Here is a 26,758-nt window from a genome sequence, read left to right as displayed (position 1 = left end):
TAGGGAAGCAGTTAGTTAGCAAGCCCCCATTAGCCAGTGCGGAGCTACCAGCCAGGGCAGCTAGTCCACCTAGCGGTCCCTCAGCAGTTCCCGCGCAGCCGGGAGCCGAGGCGGGCTGGACGACGGAAGCGTAGCCCCAAACCAAAACCCACTGGCCACCACCGACCTGTTCACGTTTCTAACAGATTTTCCCCGCTCGGCGACACACCCGCTGAGGCAGAAACCCTGATTATAGGTAGTTCCATAGTCAGAAACGTGGCTCTAGAGACACCGGGGACCATAGTCAAATGCATTCCTGGGGCCAGAGCGGGCGACGTCGAATCGTATTTGAAACTGCTGGCTAAGGCTAAACGTAAATACCGTAAGATTGTAATTCACGTCGGCGGTAACGACACCCGGTTACGCCAATCGGAGGTCACTAAAATTAATGTCGCTTCGGTGTGTAACTTTGCCAAGAGCATGTCGGACTCCGTAGTTTTCTCTGGTCCCTTGCCAAATTTAATCAGCGATGACATGTTTAGCCGCATGTCATCCTTCAACCGCTGGTTGTCTAGGTGGTGTCCCGATAACAACGTGGGTTTTATAGATAATTGGAGCGCTTTTTGGGGAAAGCCTGGTCTTATTAGGAGAGATGGCATCCATCCCACGTTGGATGGAGCCGCTCTCTTATCTAGCAATATGGACTCTTTTATTAGTCAGCTAAATTGATAACTCAGGGTTGGGACCAGGAGGCAGAATTGTAGTCCTACACACTTTTCTGCAGCTTCCCGCCTGCCGCCGCCCACCCAAAACCCCATTCCGACCTTATACAACTTCCCAGCAGTAAGAATTAAACAACACAAAAACACTTCTGGGGTTAATCGTGAAAACCTCATAAAAATAAAAACAATGGATCTAATAAAATCTGAAAATAAGACAATAAAGTGTGGCCTACTGAATATTAGATCCCTCCCAAATAAGTCTTTATTAGTCAATGACTTGATAGGTGATCACCACATTGATTTATTCTGTCTTACGGAAACCTGGTTACAGCAAGAGGATTATGTTAGTATTAATGAAGCTACGCCAGCTAACTATTTAAACTTTCACATTCCTAGAACTACAGGCAGAGGAGGAGGTGTTGCAGCTATTTTTAAGTCAGAATTTTTAATTAATCCTAAGCACAAAACTAACTATAAATCCTTTGAATTCCTGACATTAAATTTATCTCATCCAAAATGGAATTCAGAGAAACCGCTCCTTTTAGCATTAGTGTATCGCCCACCTGGACCTTACTCCGAGTTTCTGACCGAATTCTCTGATCTCTTGTCTGAGTTAGTGCTGACTACTGATAAGGTCATTGTACTAGGTGATTTTACTATTCATGTTGACGATGAAAATGATAGTTTAAACATTTCCTTTAGCTCTATTCTAAACTCAATTGGGTTTTCACAAAATGTCCATGGAGCCACTCACTCTCATGGTCATACTCTTGATCTTGTTCTAACATCTGGTATTGAGACTGATAAGCTCAAAGTATTTCCTCAAAACCCTGTCTTGTCCGATCACTTCTTATTAACCTTTGAATTCACTTTATTTGATTACTCACTGACCAAAAATAAATTCTACTATAGTAGATGTTTATCAGACAATAATATTACAAAATTTAAACAATCAATTGAATCAATTTTTTCACATCTACCATGTGTTAGCATGACTGAGAGTCCCCCTTTAAGCCCTACTCCTGCTCAGATTGATCAACATGCTGATACTATAACAGCTTCAATGCGTACAACCTTGGATAATGTTGCTCCCCTAAAGAAGAAGAAATTAGGTAAGATTATGAAGGCTCCCTGGTTTAATTCCCAGCTTCGAGCTCTAAAACAGGTATCAAGGCGTTTGGAAAACAGATGGCATTCATCAGGACTAGAGGAGTCTCACTTAACCTGGAAAGAAAGTTTAATCGTATACAAAAAAGCCTTACGTACGGCAAGAACAGCTTATTATTCATCATTGATAGAGGAAAACAAAAACAACCCTCGGTTTCTTTTCAGCACTGTAGCTAGGCTTACTAGGAGCCGGAGTGCTGTGGAGCCATGTATTCCTTTCTCACTTAGCTGTGATGATTTCATGTATTTTTTCAGGAATAAAATTGACACTATTAGAGATCAAATCCACAATATTCTTCCTTCTACTTGTAATGTTGAGCCTGTTGTGGTCTCTGAAGCATCCTTAGAACCAGGATCTGACTTGTGTCTAAATAGTTTCTGTCCTGTCCAACCCTCTGAATTAACTAAAATAATAGCTTCATCTAAACCATCCACCTGTATCTTAGACCCTCTCCCAACGAGCCTCTTTAAGGACATTTTCCCTTTAATTAATACATCACTACTAAGTCTTATCAACATGTCTTTAGTGACAGGATATGTACCACAATCATTTAAAACTGCTGTAATCAAGCCTTTACTTAAAAAGCAATCTCTGGATCCAGAGGTGATAGCAAATTATAGACCTATATCTAACCTCCCGTTTATATCCAAAATTCTGGAGAAAATAGTTTCCGCTCAGCTACATGCCCACCTGAGCAGAAATAATTTATGCGAGGAGTTTCAGTCAGGATTTAGAGCTCATCATAGTACTGAGACAGCATTGGTGAAAGTTACTAATGACCTTCTTATGGCCTCAGACAAAGGACTTGTGTTCGTACTTATCTTGCTTGATCTTAGTGCTGCATTTGATACAGTCGATCATAACATTCTGTTACAGAGACTAGAACAGGTGATTGGAATTACAGGTACAGCGTTAAGCTGGTTTAAATCATATTTATCTGATAGACTTCAGTTCGTTCATGTAAATGACAAGTCCTCCTCACAAACTACAGTAAGTCATGGAGTTCCTCATGGTTCTGTACTTGGACCAATTCTCTTCACGCTATATATGCTCCCTTTAGGCAAAATATTAGACAGCAAGAAATAAACTTTCATTGTTATGCAGATGATACTCAACTATACTTATCCTTTAAACCAGATGAAACAAATCAGCCCAATAGGCTACAAAATTGTCTCATAGACATAAAGACTTGGATGTCTAGAAATTTTCTCCTCTTAAACTCAGATAAGACTGAAGTAATTCTCGTTGGATCTGAAAAACTCAGAGCTAAATTTTCCGGTTTTGTAATGAACCTGAATGGCATTACTTTAGCTTCCAGTGCTACAGTGAGAAACCTTGGAGTAATATTTGACCCTGACCTGTCCTTTGGCCCACATATTAAGCAGGTTACTAAAACAGCCTTCTTTCATTTACGTAATATAGCCAAAATTAGGGACATTCTGTCTCAGAGTGATGCAGAAAAACTGGTTCACACTTTTGTTACTTCGAGACTAGATTACTGTAACTCTCTATTACTGGGCTGTCCTAAATATGCCCTGAAAACCCTTCAGCTGATCCAGAATTCTGCAGCCAGAGTCCTGACCAGAACCAGCATGAGAGATCATATTTCTCCAGTTTTAGCCTCTCTTCATTGGCTGCCTGTTGAATCTAGAATAGAATTTAAAATCCTTCTCCTTACATATAAAGCCCTCCACAACCAGGCACCACTATATATCAAAGACCTCATTGTTCCTTATATACCAAGCAGAGTACTTTGTTCGCAGACTGCAGGCTTACTTGTGGTTCCTAGAGTGTCAAAGAGCCAAGCAGGAGGCAGAGCCTTTGGTTATCAGGGCCCTCTCTTATGGAATAAGCTCCCAGTTAGTGTTAGGGAAGCAGACACCCTCCCCACCTTTAAGACTAGGCTGAAGACTTATCTTTTTGATAAGTCCTATAGCTAGGGATGGTTAGCATCCCTTAGTTATGCTGCTATAGGTTTAGACTGCTGAGGAACATTTCCTGATACACTGAGCTTCTTTCTTTTTCTCTTTATCTATTTCTTTTACCCCCCCCCATAACAGTGTTGCATCATTAACATGTATGTCTCCTGTCTCAGCAGGTCTCCCTGGCCGGGAGTAGCAGTCCCTGTTGTCTGTTGTCTTTCTGTCCTCTTCCCCCCACACAGCAGAGGCAGATGGCTGCCTGTCCTGAGCCGGGTTCTGCCGGAGGTTTCCTTCCTGTTAAAAGGGAGTTTTTTCCTTCCCACTGTTGCCAGTGTGCTTGCTCAGGATGGGAGATTGAGTTGGACTCAACTCAATCTGTTGGTTTCCTTATATAGGCTATTATGAATTGGCCTTCATTATGTTTTCCCCTCTGTCTGTAAAGCATCTTGAGATGGCATTGCCGTGATTTGACGCTATATAAATAAAGTTGAATTGAATTGAATTGATTAAAATAAGATGGATCTCCAACATTGTGTCAAGTTTTGCACAAGTCTGTTGATAAACGTTTATTTGAATGAGGTGTTGCTGCAGGAAAACATCCAAAACCTGCAGGACAACGGCACTTGATCCCTGATGTAAGAGCTCCACTGAGCATGAGGCACATTCATGTCAGTCCCGTTTTGGATTGATAGACTACCGCAGATATTTCTTGCTTGTTTTGAAGGAACAAATGAAATCTTAATCTTTTTATTCGGAGTAAAAAAAGAAAAGAAAAAAAAAATCAAGTAGCAGATTTTCTGATGCAACTTTTAGAAATGGCAGTGATGGGATCATTTCTTCTGTTAAAGTTAGCAAAAAGCTTACCAAATAAAAAAAAAAAATCTAATAAAAACTAGTAGCTCCAACTGGCAAATGGTGTCAAAGATGTCATACAGCATAGGTGTCTTATAATCTGTTACCATAATAGACAGAGTTTTGTGTTAATTCCATAGACTGTATATGAAAGATGGATGGAGCCTCCGGCGGTTAAAAGTGAAGCCTACGAGGAAGTGCATAAAACTGCAGTTCCCTCTTCATCCATTAGGGGCTGCAAAACAGAGCAAATCCCCATAGACTCCCATGTTAAAAAGACCAACTTCACAGCAGAAATAAACTTGTTTACAGCAGAAATAAACATGTTTACAGCCTGGTTCAAAACTCCATTTTAGGTTTAATAGGTCAGGTTTACCTTAATGACAACTGTGGGGGGGGGGTGAATTTATTTCTAACTCACCCATTTAAAAGTAACTTAATCTTGAAGTTCGTCATATTTAGGGGCGTGTTCTTTTGATTGACAGGTACCCCATCTCCTGCTTCAAGTAAGAACGTAGAACAACCGCGGTTTTTAGCCGGTTAACAACGTGACTTAGCTTTAGCCCGCTTACCTCCGTTAGCTGGTTAGCTCCTGTTATCTCCGGGTTAGCTCTGTTAGCTTTTAGCTACAGAAAGCTCAGAGTTTGCTCGATGTCAATCATCCACCATGACGCTCACAGCCCCCCTCTCAGCTCCACCTCTTTGCCCATATTTGTATTTTCCGGGCGAGACGACACGCATGACGCTGCCAAGATGGTGATGGTAGGAACCGCCCACCGAGCTTCAATTCAGCTCTTCAGAAACCTACGGGTGACGTCACGGAGGCTCCGCCCATCTTTTATATACAGTCTATGGTTAATTCCTGCGGTGAAGTTGGTCATTTTAACATGGGACGCTATGGGGATTTGCACTGTTTTGGAACCCCTAGTGGATGAATGAGGAACTACAATTTTTGGCACTTCCCCATAGGCTTCACAAAGTGCGTTTCCATGACACCTAGAATTGCACAAAAACTAAATATTACAATTTTATAAAATGCTAATGGCGTTCAGGGAGGCGTCCTAAGCAGATGCCTCCTGGACGCCTCCCTGGTGAGGTGTTCTGGACACGTCCCACCAGGAGGAGACCCTGAGAAAGACCCAGGACAAGCTGGAGAGATTACATCTCTTGTTTGGGCTGAGAACACCTCAGGATTCCCCAGGAGGAGCTATGAATGTGTCTGAGGAGAGGGAATTCTGGGCTTCCTGCTCAGCGGCCCAAACCCAGATAAGCAGTAAAAACTGGATGGATGGAATGAATATGTACTTAATCAATCAAGAAAACAACAAGATGGTGGTAGATTTTCACATTATTTTATATATATATATATATATATAAATATATATATATATATATATATATATATATATATATATATATATATATATATGTATATATATATATATATATATATATATATATATGTATATATATATATATATGTATATATATATATATATATATATATATATATATATATATATATATATATATATATATATATATATATATATATGGAATCCATTTGTCTTTGGATGGAGCATGGGGATAAAATGCTTTGTGGCTGGTGAACAGTGATGTGACTTATGCCTCATTAAAGGCCATTAGCACAATGGTGCATCAAAGCTCAGGTCAGTGAATGCACAGCATTTGGCCCTGCGGAAGACAATCAGCATGCGAGATGAAGCTGATGAGATGAAGCGGAGGAAATTATTAGAAACAATATTCAACAGTAAAGCATGTAACTGCTGCCAGAGGCATATCTACATCACCAACATCCATTATTCTGTAATATTCTACTGGTCTTACACTGTGAAAGAGCTGCAAGGTAGAACAAAACAATTCAATAAAAAAAATTAGGCAGAAGAGGTATTTGCTCATTTATCCATGTTTACCTGCTTTTTATCTCAAATATCTAATCAACTAATGACATGGCAGCGACGAAATACATTTAGTAATTTAAACGTGGTAAAAGAGACTTGCCGAAGTTCAAACTGAGCATCAGAAAGAGGATTTAGGTGACTTAACATGGTATATTGTTAGTCTGATTATTGACTAGGATTTTCACACAAAACCATCTCCAGATTTTTTAGAGTAGGTCGGAATAAGAGAAAATTATCCTGCGAGCAGCAGTTGTCTGGACCAGAATGTCTTGATGATGACTGGTCAGACTGGTTGTAGATGATAGATAGACTACAGAAAATCAAATAACCAAGATCTGCAGACCATCAGGTCTGAACACCCAACCCGTCCAGCCTGGAAGCAGATGTTCTCCAGCAGCAGAAGACCACACCGGGTTCCCTCCTGTCAGTAAGAACAGGAAACTGAGGCTACAATTCACACAGACTCACCAGAACTGGACAATAGAAGATGGAGAAACGTTGTTGGTCTGATGAGTCTCCAGTTCAGCTCCACATTCACATGGTAGGATCAGAATCTGCTGGAAACATCATGACAACATGGATCCATCCTGCCGTCAGGATCAACGCTTCAGGCTGCTGCTGGAATGGTGGGTTGGGGGGCAATATTTGGGCGCCTTAGTACCAAAGTGGTATTGTCTGACATCACAACATACCTAAGTGTGTTGCCAACTTTTTCTGAGCACAGTGCAGGATCTTCTGCTAGAAACTTCCAGCAAAAACTCTGTTATGCTTCATGTCAACGTGGAGCAAAACCTGAGGAATTGAGCCGGGTTCTGCCGGAGGTTTCCTTCCTGTTAAAAGGGAGTTTTTTCCTTCCCACTGTCGCCAGTGTGCTTGCTCAGGATGGGAGATTGAGTTGGACTCAACCCAATCTGTTGGTTTCCTTATATAGGCTATTATGAATTGGTTTTCATTATGTTTTTTCTGTCTGTAAAGCGTCTTGAGATGGCATTGCCGTGATTTGACGCTATATAAAAAAAGTTGAATTGAATTGAATGTTTCCAACACCTTGCTGAATCGATGACGCCAAAAATTCAGGTAATTCTTATGTAAAAAGGTGTCCAAGCTGGTATTAGCAAGGCTGACCTGATAAAGTAGCTGGTGAGTGTGTGTATACATATATATCTGCATGTATGAGGCTTTGTAAGATGTCAGTATTGATAGCCAAGACAAATGGAGTTACTAAGGTGCATACGATCACACTCATTAGGAGGTTTTACAAAAAGAAACACCGCTGAGACAAAAGCTTTACGACAGAGCAACAAGGTCACATTTAGCATGCAAGCATCAAGGCTCACAGCAAGCCTCACATAAAGACTCGTGTTGCCGAGTTCCGAGAACAAAAACAACAACAAATGCTTTTCTTGCAGTTAAACATGAAGCAGCATCTCTAAGATGAAAATAAAAGAGGATGCATGAAGGTTCGGACTTCACAGGAGCAGAACGAGGAAGAAAAGGAGACAAAGCTCTGCAGAATTTAGTTTAAAAGTAAATCCAAGGTTGCTCTTTTTGCTAAGAAATGGACACACAAAAGTCTCGACAGGTTGTTTAACTTGTTCCAACATTTAAAAAAAAAAAACAACATATTTACAGTAAATACAAACATGCTGACCTTGCTTTTACATCAGTCAGTGGTTTGTATCGGTAGCTATCCAAGAGAAAAGTAATCATAACTACACTCAGTTCAGCCATAACTGAACTAAGAAACTCTTTTATACATCGGCTGCAGCAGGTTTTAATGAACAGACATAAAGCATGAGGGAATGGAGAGGAAGGTGATGGCTATCTGACACAGATGCTTGCCGAGCAGAAAATGCAACATCCTGCTCGCATCTGGAGTTCGCTTCGGCCCCTGGAGCATTCAAGATGTGATATCAGTCATTTCAGCACAAGAACCAGACAATTCCCCGTCCGCGCTCTGCAGGTTGAATCGTTTCTGGACAGATGTGTGTGTGCAGGCGTGCGCCGTGTGTCGGCCCATTAGGAAACACAAAGCTAACTTCCCAGTCAGAGGGAAGAGGAAGGCAACCACCGCAGGCATCCAGGAGGGCAGAAATGAAGACCCCTGCTATCCCTGTCAGACATCCAGACACACAAGCGACCCACAAGTCTCATTTCCACGCTGACTTTCAGCCAATGTCACGCTGCAACCAGGCTTGGATCTCCAAGACGAGCAGCGTCGTTAGTATGCTGAGTGAAAACGTCACCAAAAACACCGTAATCCTCCCCATCCTTCCGTCTGACGCTCATCTACTCATCTATTCTTCTCTTAATCCTATTTCTGCTTCTCTTTTCTCTGCTATCTCTTCCTTTCTGCTCCTACTCCCTCAGTCCGATGCAGACTTGTGGATGAAATACTCCGATTCCAGTAGAATTCAGCCTAATGAAGAGAGAAAATGATCTTGGAGCTTTTTAGGCCTGATCACAGTCTGAGTTACTGATTGTGGATTTGTAGGATCATATGTTCCTAATGTTTGGTTATTTATGTCTCCTCTTTAAAAGGTACATTGTGTTACATTTTCTGTTGTTTGCTGCCCAAAGTTCATGTCTACATCTCTAAGTGTGTTATGGTCTCGGTGTATACGCTGAAATGTGTGAAGGATCTGCGGGGGCTACCTTTGTGGCAACAGATGTTGGAAAAGCCGAGGTGCTGGAATGCTTCATTAGTTTGAATGTGACAAACAGTTTCAACATTAGATGGGAGTAACAATTACACAACGTCCTTCTAACAACACCAACTATTACTGGATCCTCCATTGTTGGAAAGCCTGTTTAATCATCTTGGGTCGACATTCCTCCAAAAGTGTGACATTTTGGACCAGTTTCAAAAGGTCCTGGTAACTGCAGACTGGTAAAATCCCATTATAGCTGCAGTTGTTGATGGTATAACTCGCCGTCATGACTGGACACCTGTCCAACGTTGGTGTATCAGTCAGAAATACTGCAGTACATTTCAGGAAAACCAGGTAATAGACAGGTGGATGATGACTGGATGGAGGAACGTTTGAAGCCTGATTCCATCTAGTTTGTTCATTTGCTGATTTAAAAGAAGAAAAATTCTCCTCCCCTGACTGCTAATCGTTTTAAATTCAACATTTCACATGAGTGAGTGAGATAATTTCTCTCCATACAGCAACGCAGCGAAGCTGCAAGAGTGGCTTGTGTTTACGAGTCACTGCAAACGCAGACAGAGAATATTCATGAACTTAGTTAACCATCTGTAAGATATGGCAAGAACTTTGTTTTCAGCTGGGAGAAGAAGATAATTCCAAATTTTAGCAAAATATGCAGGAATAGCCAATCATATGAATTTGTCTGGACCTCTGGACCAGCAGATGGAGGTGGTCGCCCTCTTTCTGTATCCAATTATCTCTACATGGACTCTTCCTCAACAGACATCACTCTCTCTGCTCTGTTCTGTCAAACCTGCTTTCTAATTATCATGAGTGCTGCTTTCTCTGGCTCTCTGATCTAGCTCGATTTCACATCACTTTTTGTTCTCTTTTCAGCAGAAGGTTCAAAGTTTCTTTAAAATAAAGTGAAAACGAAGGTCAGAATAAAAAGCAGCAGGAGTTTCTGAGAATGTACGGTGTGGCGTGTTAAATTTCACATGCAAAGGTTGGAAAAACAACAGAATTTAACATCCTTCTTATTACCTAACTAAATTATAATAATAATTTTTTTATTATTATTATGGCAGATGTACATCTAAAGTCTTCATTATATGTCAGTTTTTCTAAACAAACAAATAATTATGTTCGGTGATAAATTATTACATTTCTGGTTTTCACAGGTTGATCAGTAAATCTCATATTTACTGATTTTTGCAGCATTTTGTAGGAGGTCAGATCATGTTGTGATCATGTTTTTATCTGTTTTTTTATTCCATTGTGGTCATTTTACCTAAATATTTTCTTTTTTTCTTTTTCCCACATTGGTTTGGAGGTTGAGTTTCACGAATGATTTCTCACATTTCTCCTTTTTCTTTGTTATTATGAGTCTTCGCGGTAATAAAACTGTTTTTGGTCCAGGGGGATCAGATAATTGAGCTCTCCAAAACCAAATAATGAGGAAAATAAAATGTCAAATCCTAAATGATACAAACAATATTTTTTCCAGAACTTCTGACTGGAAATGTGAGGTTCCTCGCTAAAACTATACACAAGCTGGAAGTACGAACAAGGAATTTAGAGACTGCAGGTTTATGCATTTCACTGAGACACGGCTACAGGAACACATTCCAGGCTATCATGCTAAAACAGCACAAAAATGTTTGCTCCAAGAACCCTGCTGTGATTCCTGTCCAGGCCAGGTCCTTGTATTTGGACCATTTCTGTTCCGCACAGCACTTGACGTCATCAACGCCCAAGTCTGCAACAAACATCTGGGCCTGATGTTGCCCACAAGACACCTCCTGTAACCCATATCCAGACCTGGCAACTGATATCTGGAACACATGTGGTCCACACAACACAATAAGTGCTGAAAGAAGCCCAGATTAGACCCAAACATGCCAACATAAAGATAGCACGAGCTGTTACGTCCCTAAGAAGGAGTAACACCTGAAGAAGCGAGGTTTCCAACCTCAGATGAAAACACAGAGGACAAGTAGTTTATCTTTAAGTTTGGTAAAAAAAAGAGTCACTTTCAACCGATATACTGAAGAATGAGGCTCTTCTGGAATATCATTTATTTTTAGAAACATTTAATCATGAACTTATAATTGAGTTCTTTGAACTGAAATAGATTGTTTAAATGGAAAACTCCCTTCATGTATAAAGGAAGTGGCATTATTCTAACTGAGATGAAGTCATCAAACCCGCTGCACATGGATCAGAGGTCTGGGAAAGGTCGGACCCAAATAACGGAAATATACTGAAGAAATGCAGCAATAAAAGCTGCTTTTTCAGGTTGTCTCTAAAGAGAAGATGAGATTCATTCAGGACACCTTTATTTATCATTTATGACAGTAATTAAACAAAAGGACAGAACCAGACGGGAAGGTTCCAGAAACTTTACGCAGCGTTCAAACTTTCTCAGTCCACCGATCAGAATTTAATTTCTGATAATGGAAACAAAACGGTTTGTTGTTTACACAGAAAAACAGGTCAGATATATTTTATCAAGTGGAGGTAATGGATGGTTAAATACTCTGAAGGGCTGTCAGACAGCGTTAGAGACAACACCGCAACTAAAAGCAGCAAATCAGCAAACAGGGACATGAATACTGATACGGAAATGACTGATGAAGCTGTTCAATGCTTTTGTTTGATTATTCTTTATATGAGAAGCAGAGATTTTACTACTGCAGAAGGATTTTTTTATGACTCATTGAAATCATTTGCTTGATTTTTGAACGAGAAGGATAATTTGGTAAAATGCTAAAACTTGGTGAGGGGTGTGAAGTAAAATCCCTTTTTTCCTGATTCTGGTGTTCGGTTTAAACTTTAGAAAGTCTTCTTTAGTCAACTTTATGTTTTATTTTTCATGCATATCGGTAAACATAAATGCAGGATTATATGAAGGCTCATTTCCATCATTAGTCCCATGGCATGCCAAAACAATACTGCATTTGATACAGTCGATCATAACATTCTGTTACAAAGACTAGAACATGATTGGAATTACAGGTACAGCGTTAAGCTGGTTTAAATCATATTTATCTGATAGACTTCAGTTTGTTCATGTAAATGACAAGTCCTCCTCCCAAACTACAGTAAGTCATGGAGTTCCTCAAGGTTCTGTACTTGGACCAGTACTCTTCACGCTATATATGCTCCCTTTAGGCAAAATTATTAGACAGCATGGAATAAACTTTCATTGTTATGCAGATGATACTCAACTATACTTATCCTTTAAACCAGATGAAACAAATCAGCCCAATAGGCTACAAAATTGTCTCATAGACATAAAGACTTGGATGTCTAGAAATTTTCTCCTCTTAAACTCAGATAAGACTGAAGTAATTCTCGTTGGATCTGAAAAACTCAGAGCTAAATTTTCCGGTTTCGTAATGAACCTGGATGGCATTACTTTAGCTTCCAGTGCTACAGTGAGAAACCTTGGAGTAATATTTGACCCTGACCTGTCCTTTGGCCCACATATTAAGCAGGTTACTAAAACAGCCTTCTTTCATTTACGTAATATAGCCAAAATTAGGGACATTCTGTCTCAGAGTGATGCAGAAAAACTGGTTCACGCTTTTGTTACTTCGAGACTAGATTACTGTAACTCTCTATTACTGGGCTGTCCTAAATATGCCCTGAAAACCCTTCAGCTGATCCAGAATTCTGCAGCCAGAGTCCTGACCAGAACCAGCAGGAGAGATCATATTTCTCCAGTTTTAGCCTCTCTTCATTGGCTGCCTGTTGAATCTAGAATAGAATTTAAAATCCTTCTCCTTACATATAAAGCCCTCCACAACCAGGCACCACTATATATCAAAGACCTCATAGTTCCTTATATACCAAGCAGAGTACTTCGTTCGCAGACTGCAGGCTTACTTGTGGTTCCTAGAGTGTCAAAGAGCCGAGCAGGAGGCAGAGCCTTTGGTTATCAGGCCCCTCTCTTATGGAATAAGCTCCCAGTTAGTGTTAGGGAAGCAGACACCCTCCCCACCTTTAAGACTAGGCTGAAGACTTATCTTTTTGATAAGTCCTATAGCTAGGGATGGTTAGCATCCCTTAGTTATGCTGCTATAGGTTTAGACTGCTGAGGGACATTTCCTGATACACTGACCTTCTTTCTTTTTCTCTTTATCTCTTCCTTTTACCCCCCCCCCCCCCCCCCCCATAACAGTGTTGCATCATTAACATGCATGTCTCCTGTCTCAGCAGGTCTCCCTGGCCGGGAGTAGCAGTTCCTGTTGTCTGTTGTCTTTCTGTCCTCTTCCCCCCACACAGCAGAGGCAGATGGCTGCCTGTCCTGAGCCGGGTTCTGCCGGAGGTTTCCTTCCTGTTAAAAGGGAGCTTTTTCCTTCCCACTGTCGCCAGTGTGCTTGCTCAGGATGGGAGATTGAGTTGGACTCAACTCAATCTGTTGGTTTCCTTATATAGGCTATTATGAATTGGCCTTCATTATGTTTTCCCCTCTGTCTGTAAAGCGTCTTGAGATGGCATTGCCGTGATTTGACGCTATATAAATAAAGTTGAATTGAATTGAATTGAATACAAGGATGAAGTAATAAGAATATTTATGTCTACATGACTAAGTGTACCGAGTTACAGATCAGAAGATGCTAATCTGCTGGCATTTCCACACACAACCATCCACAGAGATGGTCTGAAGGAGAGGAAATATCCATGGAGTCTGGACCAGAATGTCTTGTTGATGTCAGAGGTCAGAGTAGAATGAACACACTGGTTGGAGATGGAGAAGACAACATGAAGTCCAACCAAGAATACAGAACATCATCTCTGAGCACCCAACCCGTTCAGCCTGGAAGCAGATGTTCTCCAGCAGCAGAAGACCACAGCGGGTTCCCTCCTGTCAGTAAGAACAGGAAACTGAGGCTACAATTCCCACAGACTCACCAGAACTGGACAATAGAAGATGGAGAAACGTTGCTGGTCTGATGAGTCTCCAGTTCAGCTCCACATTCACATGGTAGGATCAGAATCTGCTGGAAACATCATGACAACATGGATCCATCCTGCCGTCAGGATCAACGCTTCAGGCTGCTGCTGCTGGAATGGTGGGGGGAGGTTTTCTGGTCCCAGTTTGGTCCCCTTAGTACCAGTATGACATGGTTTAACCTCCACAGCCTACCTGGGTCCTGCTGCTGACCATGTCCATCCCTTTCTGAGCACAGTGTAGCATCTTCTGATGGAAACTTCCAGCAGGATGATGCACCATGTCACAAAGCTCACATCATCTCCACCATGATTGAAGCGACTTCCAGGGTATCTACTGAGGCTGAAGGATTGTAGGATTGTTTATTGATGAACTGGATTAAATCCACTGCCTGATGCACTGGGTGAGAAGTAACTCACACCGTATAGTATATAACCTGACGTGAGGTAATAAACGCATGAACTATGCAGAGGTGGCAACTCCTGGTCCAGAAAGTAAAAGTCCAGTCCAGCAGCTGCTCCAACCAGTCACCAAACCAGCTGAATTTAATGAGCAGAGTTTATTTGCCAGGTAAACGAGGCTGTTAGTGAAAACACCTGTTCTAAATGTACAGGTAGATCCAAAAACATGGCAGGACTTTTACTTTCTGGACCAGGAATCGCCACCTCTGGAACTACAGCAATCAACAAAAAGCCTTCCTCTCCAGCAAAAACCAGAGCGACTGGCTGACAACACCTTTTCATTGGTTCATTGGTTTGGTGACTTACACCGATCCACATCCATGTGATCCCACTCCACATCGCCATGACAACCATATATCACTAACCATCCACCAGTGATAATTCCCACCAACTGATAATCAGTTGGTTTCTATCATAGGATATGTATGAACTGGCTTGAAATGATGTGTGTGTAAAGTGTCCTGTGACAACTTTGTTGTGAAGTGGCGCTGTACAAATAAAGCTGAATTGAATTGAATTTAAATTAAAGCCGTTCTGGAGGCAAAGGCGGGTCCAACCCGGTTCCAGCAAGGCAGAGCTGAAAATGTAGTGATTGGATGTCACTTTGCACATCATTTACAACATTATTGTTGCAGCTTCTTCAGCTAAAGTTTCCTCCCAAACGGTATATTTAGTTAGGATTAGAGTTTGAAACATAGTGAACACACGACACAATCATTTCAACGAGTCTGTAAATGACAAGAAAGGAAACCATACTGCAGACTGTCTTCTGGCGGAGCTGCAGAGATTTCAGAGATCAGAGAACAAACTATTTTCCAGTTGTATTAGCCTCCTTTTCTGCTGCTGTTCATTCACACAATGTATGGTTTTACCATTCTGATCTGAAGAGATGGATAAAGAGACAATCTGATGCCGCTAACTCACTCGCTTGCTCCTTTCTTTCCCTGCTCTCGTTGCACTTCTTCATGTTAAGGATTTTGCTGCTCTTTGTATTCGGTTCATTGTTGCTGTGAGAAGAAAATGAGACTGAAAACCTTCAGACTACACAGATATATTTTTAGGAGTACGATGGAAAGAAGAGATGCTGCTATTAAATCTGGCATTTCATCACTCACTTCCCTGGAAGAAGCATGTCTGCTTATATATTCTGTAATTTAATGGTTTATTCATACACGGGACTGCTGGGATAGGCTCCAGCTTCCCAACGACCCTTCATTGGATTAAACAGTTCGGATAGTGAATGGATGGATGGATGGATGGATGGATGGATGGATGAATTTATACATGGCTTACATGGACAACAGTTTAATGATTTTAATAATAAAACCTTTAGAAATGATCTCACTGAAGTGGAGATTTTATCTACCTGTTTATGGCATCTGCTCAGGAACTTATCCTGCTTTTAATCTATCATTTCAACATGATTTTAGCTCTTTTTACAGCCTTTTAATGCTTTCTTTACACCATCTGCAAGGCTTCTAATGTTTTATGTAAAGCACTTTGAACTGTCTCAGTGTTTCTGCTTCATCTAAACGATGGTGGCGTCATAAATAAAAGCCACCATGCCTTCAAATTAGGATTTTTCTTTCAACGTTACAAATGATCATTTCATTGTATGCATGTGAATATGAACATAGAGTCTATATTTGCACATATTTACAGAGCATAATGAAACTTGTACACTGTACTCAGGAAATGCGACGCTGCGCCGGAGTCTAAACTTCCAGTCTGGTTGGACTGTGGCTGAAACCGTGACAGAAACGGATAAAAAAAAATCCTGGAGGAAACTCTGTGTCTTTTACATGAAATGTTTTCTACAAATAAACTTACTTTTCCTTAAGTTTGCAGCATATGAAGAGTAACATAAGTCATGTTCACTGCTGCTGTTTCAGGATAATAAAAGCCAGACTTATTTGTTCTAAAATGGGTAAAAAAAAAAAAAAAAAAAAAAAAAAAGCTTTTAATTCCTTTAATCCAGACGGCGTTTTATCTTATATATCTATTTCTTAGTATAACATTGTTAAAATGGCTGAAAAAAGCAAAGTTCAAGAGATTTCAAAGGCTCTTCAAGTTTTTCCTGTTTACTTTGACCTGAAGTTCTCTTTTTAAATGAGTGCTTACCCTCATACTTGGTGGTGTAGGATGTAAAAAAAAAAAGCTGAAAGTGCTTCACAGATGTTGGCTTTGATACCAACAGATAAAACATGCAAATCAGGAACTATTTTCCTTCCATAGCAACGGTTGATGTTGCTGTTCGATGCGGCTCAGGCTCTAATGGGAAACATGGGAACACAAATGTAAAAGTGCCCTTGTGCTCCAAGTTTCTGTGTGAAGTCAAGAAGAAACTAAACTGTCCACATGTTAAATGGTGGAGATCTGAAGCATTGTTTTTACCCGAGGAGAAGCTGGAGAGTTTTGTCCTGGTTGATACAAAGATGCTTGGTCGAGTTTTCTCCCAGCTGAACCCAACAACCTGCCTTTTAGACCCTATTCCCACATCACTGTTCAAGAAATTTTATGGCTTCTTTGAGTCTGAGTTTTTACTTATCATAAATTCCTCTCTTCAGACGGGTGTCTTCCCCACCGCCTTTAAAACAGCGGTGGTGAAGCCCCTTCTGAAGAAGAGTAATCTGGATCCCAACATTCTTGATAACTACAGACCTGTATCCAACTTGCCGTTTCTTAGTAAAATGATAGAAAAAGTTGTTTTTATTCAGCTAAATGAGTTTTTAAACAGGAATAATATCTTAGAAAAATGTCAGTCTGGTTTTAGGACAAACCACAGTACTGAGACGGCCCTTTTAAAGATTGTGAACGATCTAAGAGGCAATCTGGATGCACAAAAACTTTCTGTCCTGGTGCTGCTGGATCTCAGTGCCGCTTTTGATACAGTAGACCACCAGATTTTATTAAACAGACTCAGATGTCTGGTGGGCCTCTCAGGTACTGTTTTAAAATGGTTTTACTCCTATCTCACAGATCGACAGTTTTTTATAAGTATGGATACATGCTCCTCAAAGACCCATAAAATAAAATGTGGGGTTCCCCAAGGATCAATTTTAGGCCCACTACTTTTTAACCTGTATATGTTGCCACTTGGGGACATCATCAGGAGACACGGCATTGATTTCCACAGCTATGCTGATGATACACAGCTTTACATCGCCGTGTCTCCTGATGACCTGGAGCCAGTTAACACCCTTTTAAACTGTATTTTAGATATAAAGTCATGGATGGCAGAGAACTTCTTACAGCTCAACCAGGACAAGACTGAAGTTTTAATCATTGGTCCTGAAGACAAGAGAGAGATCATTTCATGCAAACTGCAGAGTTTTAAATCCTCCCAGTGTGTACGAAATCTGGGTGTTATTTTTGACTCTGAGCTGAATTTTATTCAACATATCAGAAATGTTACAAAGACAGGATTTTATCATCTCAAAAACATCGCCAGAGTCCGCCCATTTCTCTCTCTTGCCAGCACGGAGGTACTAATGCATGCTTTTATTTCTAGTAGACTAGACTACTGTAATGCCCTGCTCTCTGGTCTTCCCAAAAAGAGTATTTCTAGTTTACAACTACTGCAGAACTCGGCGGCACGAGTTCTGACAAGGACCAGGGGGCGGGAACACATTACACCTGTTTTAAAGTCGCTGCACTGGCTCCCCGTGCAATTCAGGATTGATTTTAAGGTTCTTTTAGTGGTTTATAAATGTCTTAATGGTCTTGGGCCTTCTTATTTATCTGATCTGTTTTTAAGGTATGAACCCTCGCGGACCCTGAGGTCCTCAGGTACCGGCCTTTTAGTTCTTCCTAAAGTTCGTACCAAAACATATGGCGAGGCCACATTTCAGTATTACGGGCCTCGCCTATGGAACAGCCTGCCTGAGGGCCTCAGGGCTGCAGAGACTGTTGATGTTTTTAAAAAAAAGCTCAAGACCTACCTTTTTAGTTTAGCTTATAACTAAGTTTTAACATTCTTATATTAACCCATATTTATCTTTCTTTTTAGTTAATTTTATTTATTTATTTATATATTTTATATATTGATTTACATAGTATAGATTTTATTATTTTATTTTAATGGATTTTATTTTTGTTTAGTTATCACTCCAGCTCTCTCCTCATCGGGGTCTTCTTCGCCGAGGGCTGCCCCTGCTCTGACTGCATGGGTGTTGCAGTGGGGGCTGTCCCTGTCTGGTGGGTCGGGATCCAGCGCTGCAGCTTTACGGTTGTGGCGTGGGTGCTGTCTGCCCGGACCCGGGTGGCCCCCATGGTGATGGCCTGGGTGGTCTTGGTTGGGGGTAGCCCTTTGTGTAGAGGCTCCCTGAGAATATCGTTTCCTTATCTGGTGCACATCTGGTGCAAATGCACCTGGCCATTCATTCATCTTCTTTTAACTGTTACAGGGCAAATAGGGCATGGGTGAGGGTGGTTGTGGGTGGGTGAAAGGGGATGTGTATGTGTGTTAGTGTTTTATCTATTTTGATGTAAATTGTTTTATAATGTAAAGCACTTTGTATTGTTTTTAAGCACGAAAAGTGCTATACAAATAAAGTTTGATTTGATTTGATTTGAGATGGGAGTGTGTGCACAGCTGAAGCAACGGTATCTAATCACATTTAAGGGTGTTTCCATAGAAATGGACATTGTTGCTATGGTACAACTCTTGCTACAAAAGTCAGAAGAACTATTTCTGTCCTTAACGTGAAGCCCGCTGGCCAACGGCAAGGCTGGAGTAATTCCCTCCTTTAGTCCATCGACGGCGACAGCAGGAGCGTTTCTTTTTAATGAGCACCGTTTAATAAAACAGTAGAGGGAATGTTTCACAGCCTTGAAAGGAGTAGCAGATGGTTCTGCAGATATATTTAATGTTACGTTGAAATAGGAGTTTAATTCCCGGATCATTAAAGCGATTGTTCATGAAGGTTTTTCAGGCTGCACACGAGGAACTTCTTCAGGTTTCCAGACAGAAAAAACTGGATTCATTCTGGCTTCGTTTCTCACCCTGCTCCTCAGTTAACAACGTCATCATCCTCGCGGCGTGCTCAAACTCCTCCAGATGATCCAGAACACGGTGACATGATCAATAAATAAAAGCATCACTGTATTACTTATTGAGCTTCCAGTGGGTGCATCGCAACCGGAATCACATTCAAGTCAATAATTGTTGCTTTATAAAGTCGATTGTCGAGGTTTGTAATCCTCAAGCTCAGCGTTACTTTCAGGAACTGAAGCCATCATTCCTTCACACAAGTCGGGTTCACTTCAGTCTGTTTGGCTGCGGTTTGACAACCGCCTCTCTCTCTACTGTCAACACCCCCACTTCGCCTCTCACCTCACACACTTCCCAACCTACAGCTTCTGCCTGAAGGCTGTTTTAGAAAAGGTAAAGACGAACAGGAAGGTTAACAACGCATGATGAAAGCGTGGAAGCGACTGAATGATGATATTCTCTGACATTAACAGGAGATCAAAGATCACAGCTGTGTTGGAATGAATGTCTCTGCATGAGTATAATGGCAACAGAAAGGAAATTACTGATTTATTTCTGGTGTGATTTATTGCTTTGGTGCAAAATACAAAATGTGAGAATCACATTTTAGGTCTTTGACTCCTGAGATATTTCCAGAAAATCAGCTGAAATAGAATAAATGTCCAGAGTCTTTCTGCTCTGTGCAGAGGTGATAAATGGCTTCCGTCCTGGGTAACATGGTTTTAGGTTACCTTTCTGTGCGCTGCTGCATTGTGCTGGATGAAAATCGTGTTCGGGGTAACGTCCAAACCCATGTGGCCATTTGAGGCTTTTTGTTTGTTTTTTTTACATGCAGTGTTGTCTGAAGGGCTAGCGGTTACCGCCAGTGGCCGACAGCCAATATTTGCTTGTAACGACAAAGCTTGATATGGAAGCTAACCTTTATATCCAATCCTGACACCCTACACACACACACACACACACACACACACACACACACACACACACACACACACACACATATTATATATATATATATATATATATATATATATATATATATATATACATTTTTGTGCACTTAAGTCTGCAAAGACACTGGAAATAAATTCCTTTCTATTTATCTCAGAAATAAAGGTTGAAATAAATTTGCAATTTTGTTGAACCTCAGAAAAATTTCCAATTTTTACTAAAAGTAAAGTTTGTATACAACGGAAGAATACTGACATTTACTTCTGTGCTTGATAAACCAGCTAATAATCAGGTGTTATGGACTAATTAAACATTAAACTCAATCTACTTGAACTCTGATTAATAAATATTTATTGCAGACATACAATTAAATAATAATTTGACATCTAAAAATGGATGTAAAAATGCTTATTTTCAGAAGTAAGAGCAAAGATTCCATTCAGTTAAAATGGTTAACCAGAGGAAACATCCAAACTGGACCAAAGTGAGTACAGCTTGTAATGAGATTGCTGTAATTGTTCATGAGAGGTGAGGGATCTTCCTCCTTCCTCTATCGGCCTTGTCAAAGATCAAAGGTGGAAAGCAACAAAAAAATCTAATTGAAAAGCCTCTTGCGATGGGATGAACTAATTATTCTCTCAGATCTGGGCTTGAGTGGCCTTCAGCAGCAGCAAAGGAGGAATCTTCACCTGCATGGAGGTGGCAAACTTCTTTTATGTCTCTTTGTATGTTTGTATAGAGCAGCTCAACCCAGAAGAAACAACAAAATGACTGATAACTCCTCCAACAAAAGGAAAGAGGAAATTCACACAAGCTTTGATATGACATTTCTAACCTTCCAAGAGGATATTCTGACACATTTTAACCATGTTGAGAGTGTCTACAGAGCGCCGTCTAGTCAGAGCCAGAATGACTCAACGTGGGGATAAACAGGGAAAGCAGTGGGCTGTAATTACCCATTACTCTTAACTTAATATTAACACTTCAAGTTCTCTCAAGGCATACTTAAGAAAATGCACAAATCTGCTGCTCACTATTTCTGTCAGCAGGAACTTAATTCTGCTTGGGAGGAAGCATTCAGTCTTATGATGAAGTTGGGTCCCAGAAAGGATGCATTAAAGTGTCGTGAAGCCGATATTTTAGGCTACATGAGATTTAAAGGCCAGACTTACCACCTAAAGCCATTTTCACATGAAGCTTGAGATTCCTCCACTTTCTCCTGTTTGAGTTTCAGTTGTGGAGGCAACCAGTTCAGGAGGTTGATATCAAGACATTGTTCTCCAACTCTTAATTCCTCTGGATTTGTTTGCCTCTTATCCTCAGGAAGCAAATAAGTCAAAAGAATCTATCTCAACATGCGGGACCAGCATGCACCAGGGTGGGCGTGCGCTTTTCATTTTACCAGTACAAGAGAAGCTGAGGTCAGGGAACATGTTTCCTCGCTTGCAATGGAGGGAAAAAAAAGTTTATAACTTAAGCATTCTGCTTGGAAAATAGAATTCTTTTTTGCATGCATAGAGAACTTGCATGTGGTTCTTTTGGTTCTTTTACTGAAGAACGGCTACAAAAAAAATCGTAACATTTGCAGGACTTAGACAGAGCCCAACCAACCGCCATGGTGATTGGTACTATTGGTACTATCATCCAGCGGTTCTCAAACTGGGAGTGATGTCAAAATGAAACCATTAATGCAAACTCAAAGCTGTGAAAGAAGCACCTTCATTTTTAACACATTAACACATAAAGAACAAAGTTAGTATACATTGTACACATTGATTTTGGGTGTGTAGGCACCTTGTCACAGCAGTGAACCGAATCAACCAAAAAAAAACCTTTATCCTCCTTATTTCTAACGATACCGACAGTTTTCCAGCCTTTAAGATTAATTCAAGTTTAAATTTATTCCTGTAGCACGTTTACCACCACCACAGCACAAAGTGCTGCACAGTTTAAAAGAAGAATATAAAAAAATATAACAAAACACTTCAAATAAATATAATAAAACAATGTTACAACAGAATATAGGGCTTCAAAGTAAAAGAAGCACCTGCAATGAATAAATATCTCGACTAGGATTTAAAGAACAAAGCAAATAAGTGCATTTTGAGACTGAGCACTTTTAGATCCACAATGCCGGGTGACCACAGAGAATCAGGCTCTATCACCTCGAATGAAACAACTGGTCTCAGAAACCTCCAGAAGCAACTGTAAGGAAGCACTCGAAGCTAAAACCCAAACATTCTGGGTTTAGAAGCTCTGACAAATACAAAGGAGGGAAATCCTTTAGGGGCAAGAAAATTGATGCAACTTGTTGCGGCATGACTGGAAACTCAACCAACCCGTAGAGAAGAAGAGGTAGAGAAAGTTTCATGCAAGGAAAGCAGAGAAACAGATGTGTATAGTGACACTTTTATGATAAGACACATGCTTATCTTACATAAAACAGTGCATATAAGCCAATTATCTGAGTGTTTTACATATGAGACCAAGAGACAGAAAGAGAAATAGCTGATGACAGATCAGAGAAAATAAGTCTGCCTACCTCAATGAGCTTTACTCTCACTTTGTTGTACGCTTTTAGCCAGCGAACCTTTGACGGAGAGCAAGGTGGAGGCCCATCCTCGAAGAAACTGAGGAAGATCAAAAAAGTATTAATAGTTTCAAATGAACACATGAGAAGACAGAGATCAATGAACATAAGCGTCAAAGAATCTTGTCGTCATGACAACACAAAGATCTCCTCGCTTGTTTTTTTTCCTCTGATGAATGGGAATTATTATTTCACATTTAACTACCATTGATTTATTTTCAAGTAGAAAATTGTTTATTTCTAGATATTTACCACATACCTGAGTTTGCCTTGAATCTTGTCATAGTTTTCTGAGGTCTGCTTGGGGAGGATGACAGAAGAGTCCTTCAAATCTTTATTGGAGCCAGGCTCTGGAGGGGCATTCACCTCCTTCTCTGCCTCCTCGTCCTCATTCCAGGTGGACGATTGGCTACGGAGTGGAGGGCGAGGGTCGCTGCGGGGGCCGGATTCTGGATGCTGGCGCTCCTCAGGCTCAGAGCTGAGCTGGGAGCTGATGGGGCTGAGGTTGCCGGATGAATCCAGGTGACTGCTGTCCAGCGGGCTGTAGAAAAGGGAGATTGTTGCGCTCATTCCAAAATTCAACCCAAAACTCTTAAACAAGTAATTCTTTGCTTTGGTTAAGAAAGTAAGGATGTGGAGGTTAACGTCTTAAATCAAACATTTCAAGGAGAATAACAAGTAAACTAAAGGGAAACATATATCAGGTTGACAGATATAAAAAGGGAGGAAGGGAATGCTTGTAAAGGACTCAGTTATTAAAATAAGTTCATCTTGGTGCAAAATAAGAAAAATGACCTTTTTATTACCAAAAATTTCACATTTAAACTGTCTAAGTTAAAAAGTGCACATTATGACACCTGTAATTTCTAACACCATTTAAACATAAAGGATAAAAATAATTCCTACCCTCCAGCGCATGATTAAAATCATAAGTCACCGACTCAGAAGGAGAGAGAAGTGTGACTGCTGGATGATTGAGCCTCCTAACGAGGAAAGTGGCCGTGTGCTTTAACTGGAATGATTTACTTTGTCTTGGGTGTAGGCCAAATGACTTCTCACCATTTGTTTTATTCCAGTGTCCTGCCTGCCTCCACGGTGTGTGCTGCAACACCGTCATAAATCTATCGCAGTTTGATTCATTTAAACAAATTGGCTGAGACTTGGAAATAATTCAGAAAACTGCAGGGGACAGAGGAAGGCGGAGACTCTGCAACCGCCTCGCCAGTGCAAAGCTAATAAATAAAACCATAAGTTGCTTCCTTCATTGAGCTTCCATCAATGCCAATAAATGTATTACTGAGGTGAAGTAAAGTAGCTCTGGTATATTTACTTTAAATGATGCACACGTCATGACATATGATCATTTCATGTCTTATGCTTGGATCACATACTTTAACTTACAACAGCTGATTTTCAGTGATTACATTTCATTGTTGGTAAAAAAAAAAAAAAAAAAAAAAAAAAAAAAAAAAAAAAAAAAAAAATCTAAAAGGATATGGGAAAGGAAGGTCCAAAGGGATGGTCCAAACAGAACAAACTATGGAGAATAGGAAATGATGGGAAACAAGGAAGAGAAAAAGGGTTTTGCAACCATCTACAACAGCATGATAAATGAGCAACGCCATTTATCATGCAGGTACTAGCCTTTTTGCTGCTTCCTTTTGCAAGAGGTCCTTTGGTTGATCTGTTCCCAAATCTGAATGCATGCTGTCGGCTGCGCTTACTTCAGTTTTGTCTAACTCGGATGGTGTAATTTTTAACTGGGGTTTATCCAAACTTTCTGTTATGGAACCTGAGTAAGAAGGGAGGTCTGACTGTGGAGTCTGTGCTAAAGTATCACAGCTTCCTGTTTTTGATGTTTCTGTTGGTCCTTCTGTGTCACTGGCATCCGCACTTCCAGTTTCTCCTGAACCTGGGGAACATTTGTCAGATTCCGGTTCATCAAACTCCTCTGAAGGTTTAGGACCTTCAGACTGAGGTTGAGATGTGACCACAGGAGGAGTGGATTCAGGTTTGGGAGAGTCAGAGGTGCCAAACATTGAGGTTAGTTTCATGCCAAAGACAGATGGAGCAGTTGGAGTTTCTTCTTTTGCTGTTGGTTTTTCATCCTGGAAAATACCAGCTGAAAGGCTTTTAAAGCCTGAAAAGAGACCACCATCTGCCTGTTGTAGCTGGGATGTCTTGGCAGCAGTGGCTGAGGATGGCGTGGTGGAGAAAAGGGATCCAATAGATGAAGTTCCTTCGGCAGCTACTGACATAAAGCCAAATTTAGGAGTGGTCAGACCGGGTATCTCAAACATGCCCTTGGTTTCAGAAGCTGTGGCTGGTGCAGCGTTATCAGACACTTCAGCACTTGGTTCTTCTGAATGTTCTGGATGTTCCTCAACCCCTGCTTCTTTGGAAGGACATGTTGTGGTATTAGATTCAGTCACAGAACCTTCCTCTGCTTCTATTTTGTCTTTTCTTTCCACTTCTTCTACTACCCCCTTTTCAGGCAGTTCAGAGTCCTCTATGCATTTAACTTCTTCGTGTGAAGATGTACTCTCTTCAGTCAACTTTTCAGTCTTCTCGGAGTTTGACACGTTTGCAGAAGGATCACCATGTTCAGACACTTTGTCTGGCTGTTGTGGTTCCTCTGGTTTTGTTGACTCTGGACCTTTGAACATACCAAATAGGTCACTGGTCAGGGACTCTGTCCCGATGCTACTTGAAAGACCAAAAAATGAGCTTTTCTGTTGTTGTTGTTGTGGATGACGAGGAGCTGGAGATGAGCCAAAAAGCGATCCAGGTGAACTTGAAAAAAATCCACCAACAGTTGGTGTTTTACTTGGTGTACTTGGGGTAGAAAACATAGACATGAAACCAGAAAACGGAGCTGGTTCAGGGGGCTTTTGTGGTCCTGGTTGTCTCGGTCCAGCCATTCTTGGGCCACCCATTCTTGGACCACCCATCCGTGGTCCTCCCATCCGTGGTCCACCCATTCGTGGTCCTTCCATCCTTGGTCCTCCCATTCTTTGCCCTGGTGGGCCAGGTGTCCTGGGCATGCCTGGCATGGGATGTTGCTGCAGTGGAGGACCAGCAGGTGCTGCTTGGCTGCCCTCAACAGATTTTTCTTCATTTGACAACACAATTACTTTACTAGGAGTTTCCCCTTCAGCGGTTTTCTCTAATCCACCTACAGGTTCTTTAGTAGACTCTGATTTTGCTTCAGTTTCTTCAGATGAGGCTTTCAAGTCTTTCTCCGATTCTGAAACTCCACTCATCACAGCTTCTCTGGTAGGTATTTCCGCGATTTCTGTGGCTGAATCCACCACAGTTGTCTCTTTAATTACCTTTTTTACATCGTTATGTTCTTCAATTGCTACTTTCAAAGACTCCTCAGATAATTTCTCAGCATCAACAACGGCTGGTGGTTCCTCATCGACACTTCTTGTAGCCTCAGATGGTTTTGCAACATCTGCAGCTGGTGTTTCTTCTTCACCAACAACTTTTAAAGGCTCCTCTGATGATTTGTCAACATCAGCAGTTGGAGTTTCCTCTTTACCAATAACTTTCAAAGTCACCTCAGTTTGATTTCCTGTTTCTGA

At 40.9% G+C, this 26,758-nt stretch overlaps 1 protein-coding gene across 1 annotated transcript in view; it reads right to left on the bottom strand.

Moving 5' to 3' along the window:
- Nucleotides 1-26,758, bottom strand: part of unc13ba (unc-13 homolog Ba (C. elegans)) — a gene marked incomplete at both ends in the record, with an annotated part of 217,013 nt that overhangs the window by 124,262 nt on the left and 65,993 nt on the right. Inside the window, 2 exons of the mRNA XM_079250679.1 lie at nt 23,124-23,211; nt 23,431-23,712. Coding sequence (XP_079106805.1) covers nt 23,124-23,211; nt 23,431-23,712 — 370 coding nt within the window. The remainder of the gene's footprint in view (nt 1-23,123; nt 23,212-23,430; nt 23,713-26,758) is intronic.

Source organism: Telmatherina bonti, assembly GCF_933228915.1.
Source record: "Telmatherina bonti genome assembly, chromosome: 13".
NCBI classification, from domain to species: Eukaryota; Metazoa; Chordata; class Actinopteri; order Atheriniformes; family Telmatherinidae; genus Telmatherina; species Telmatherina bonti.
Note: the sequence above shows the minus strand (reverse complement) of the source record. Positions and strands in the feature narration are given on the sequence as shown.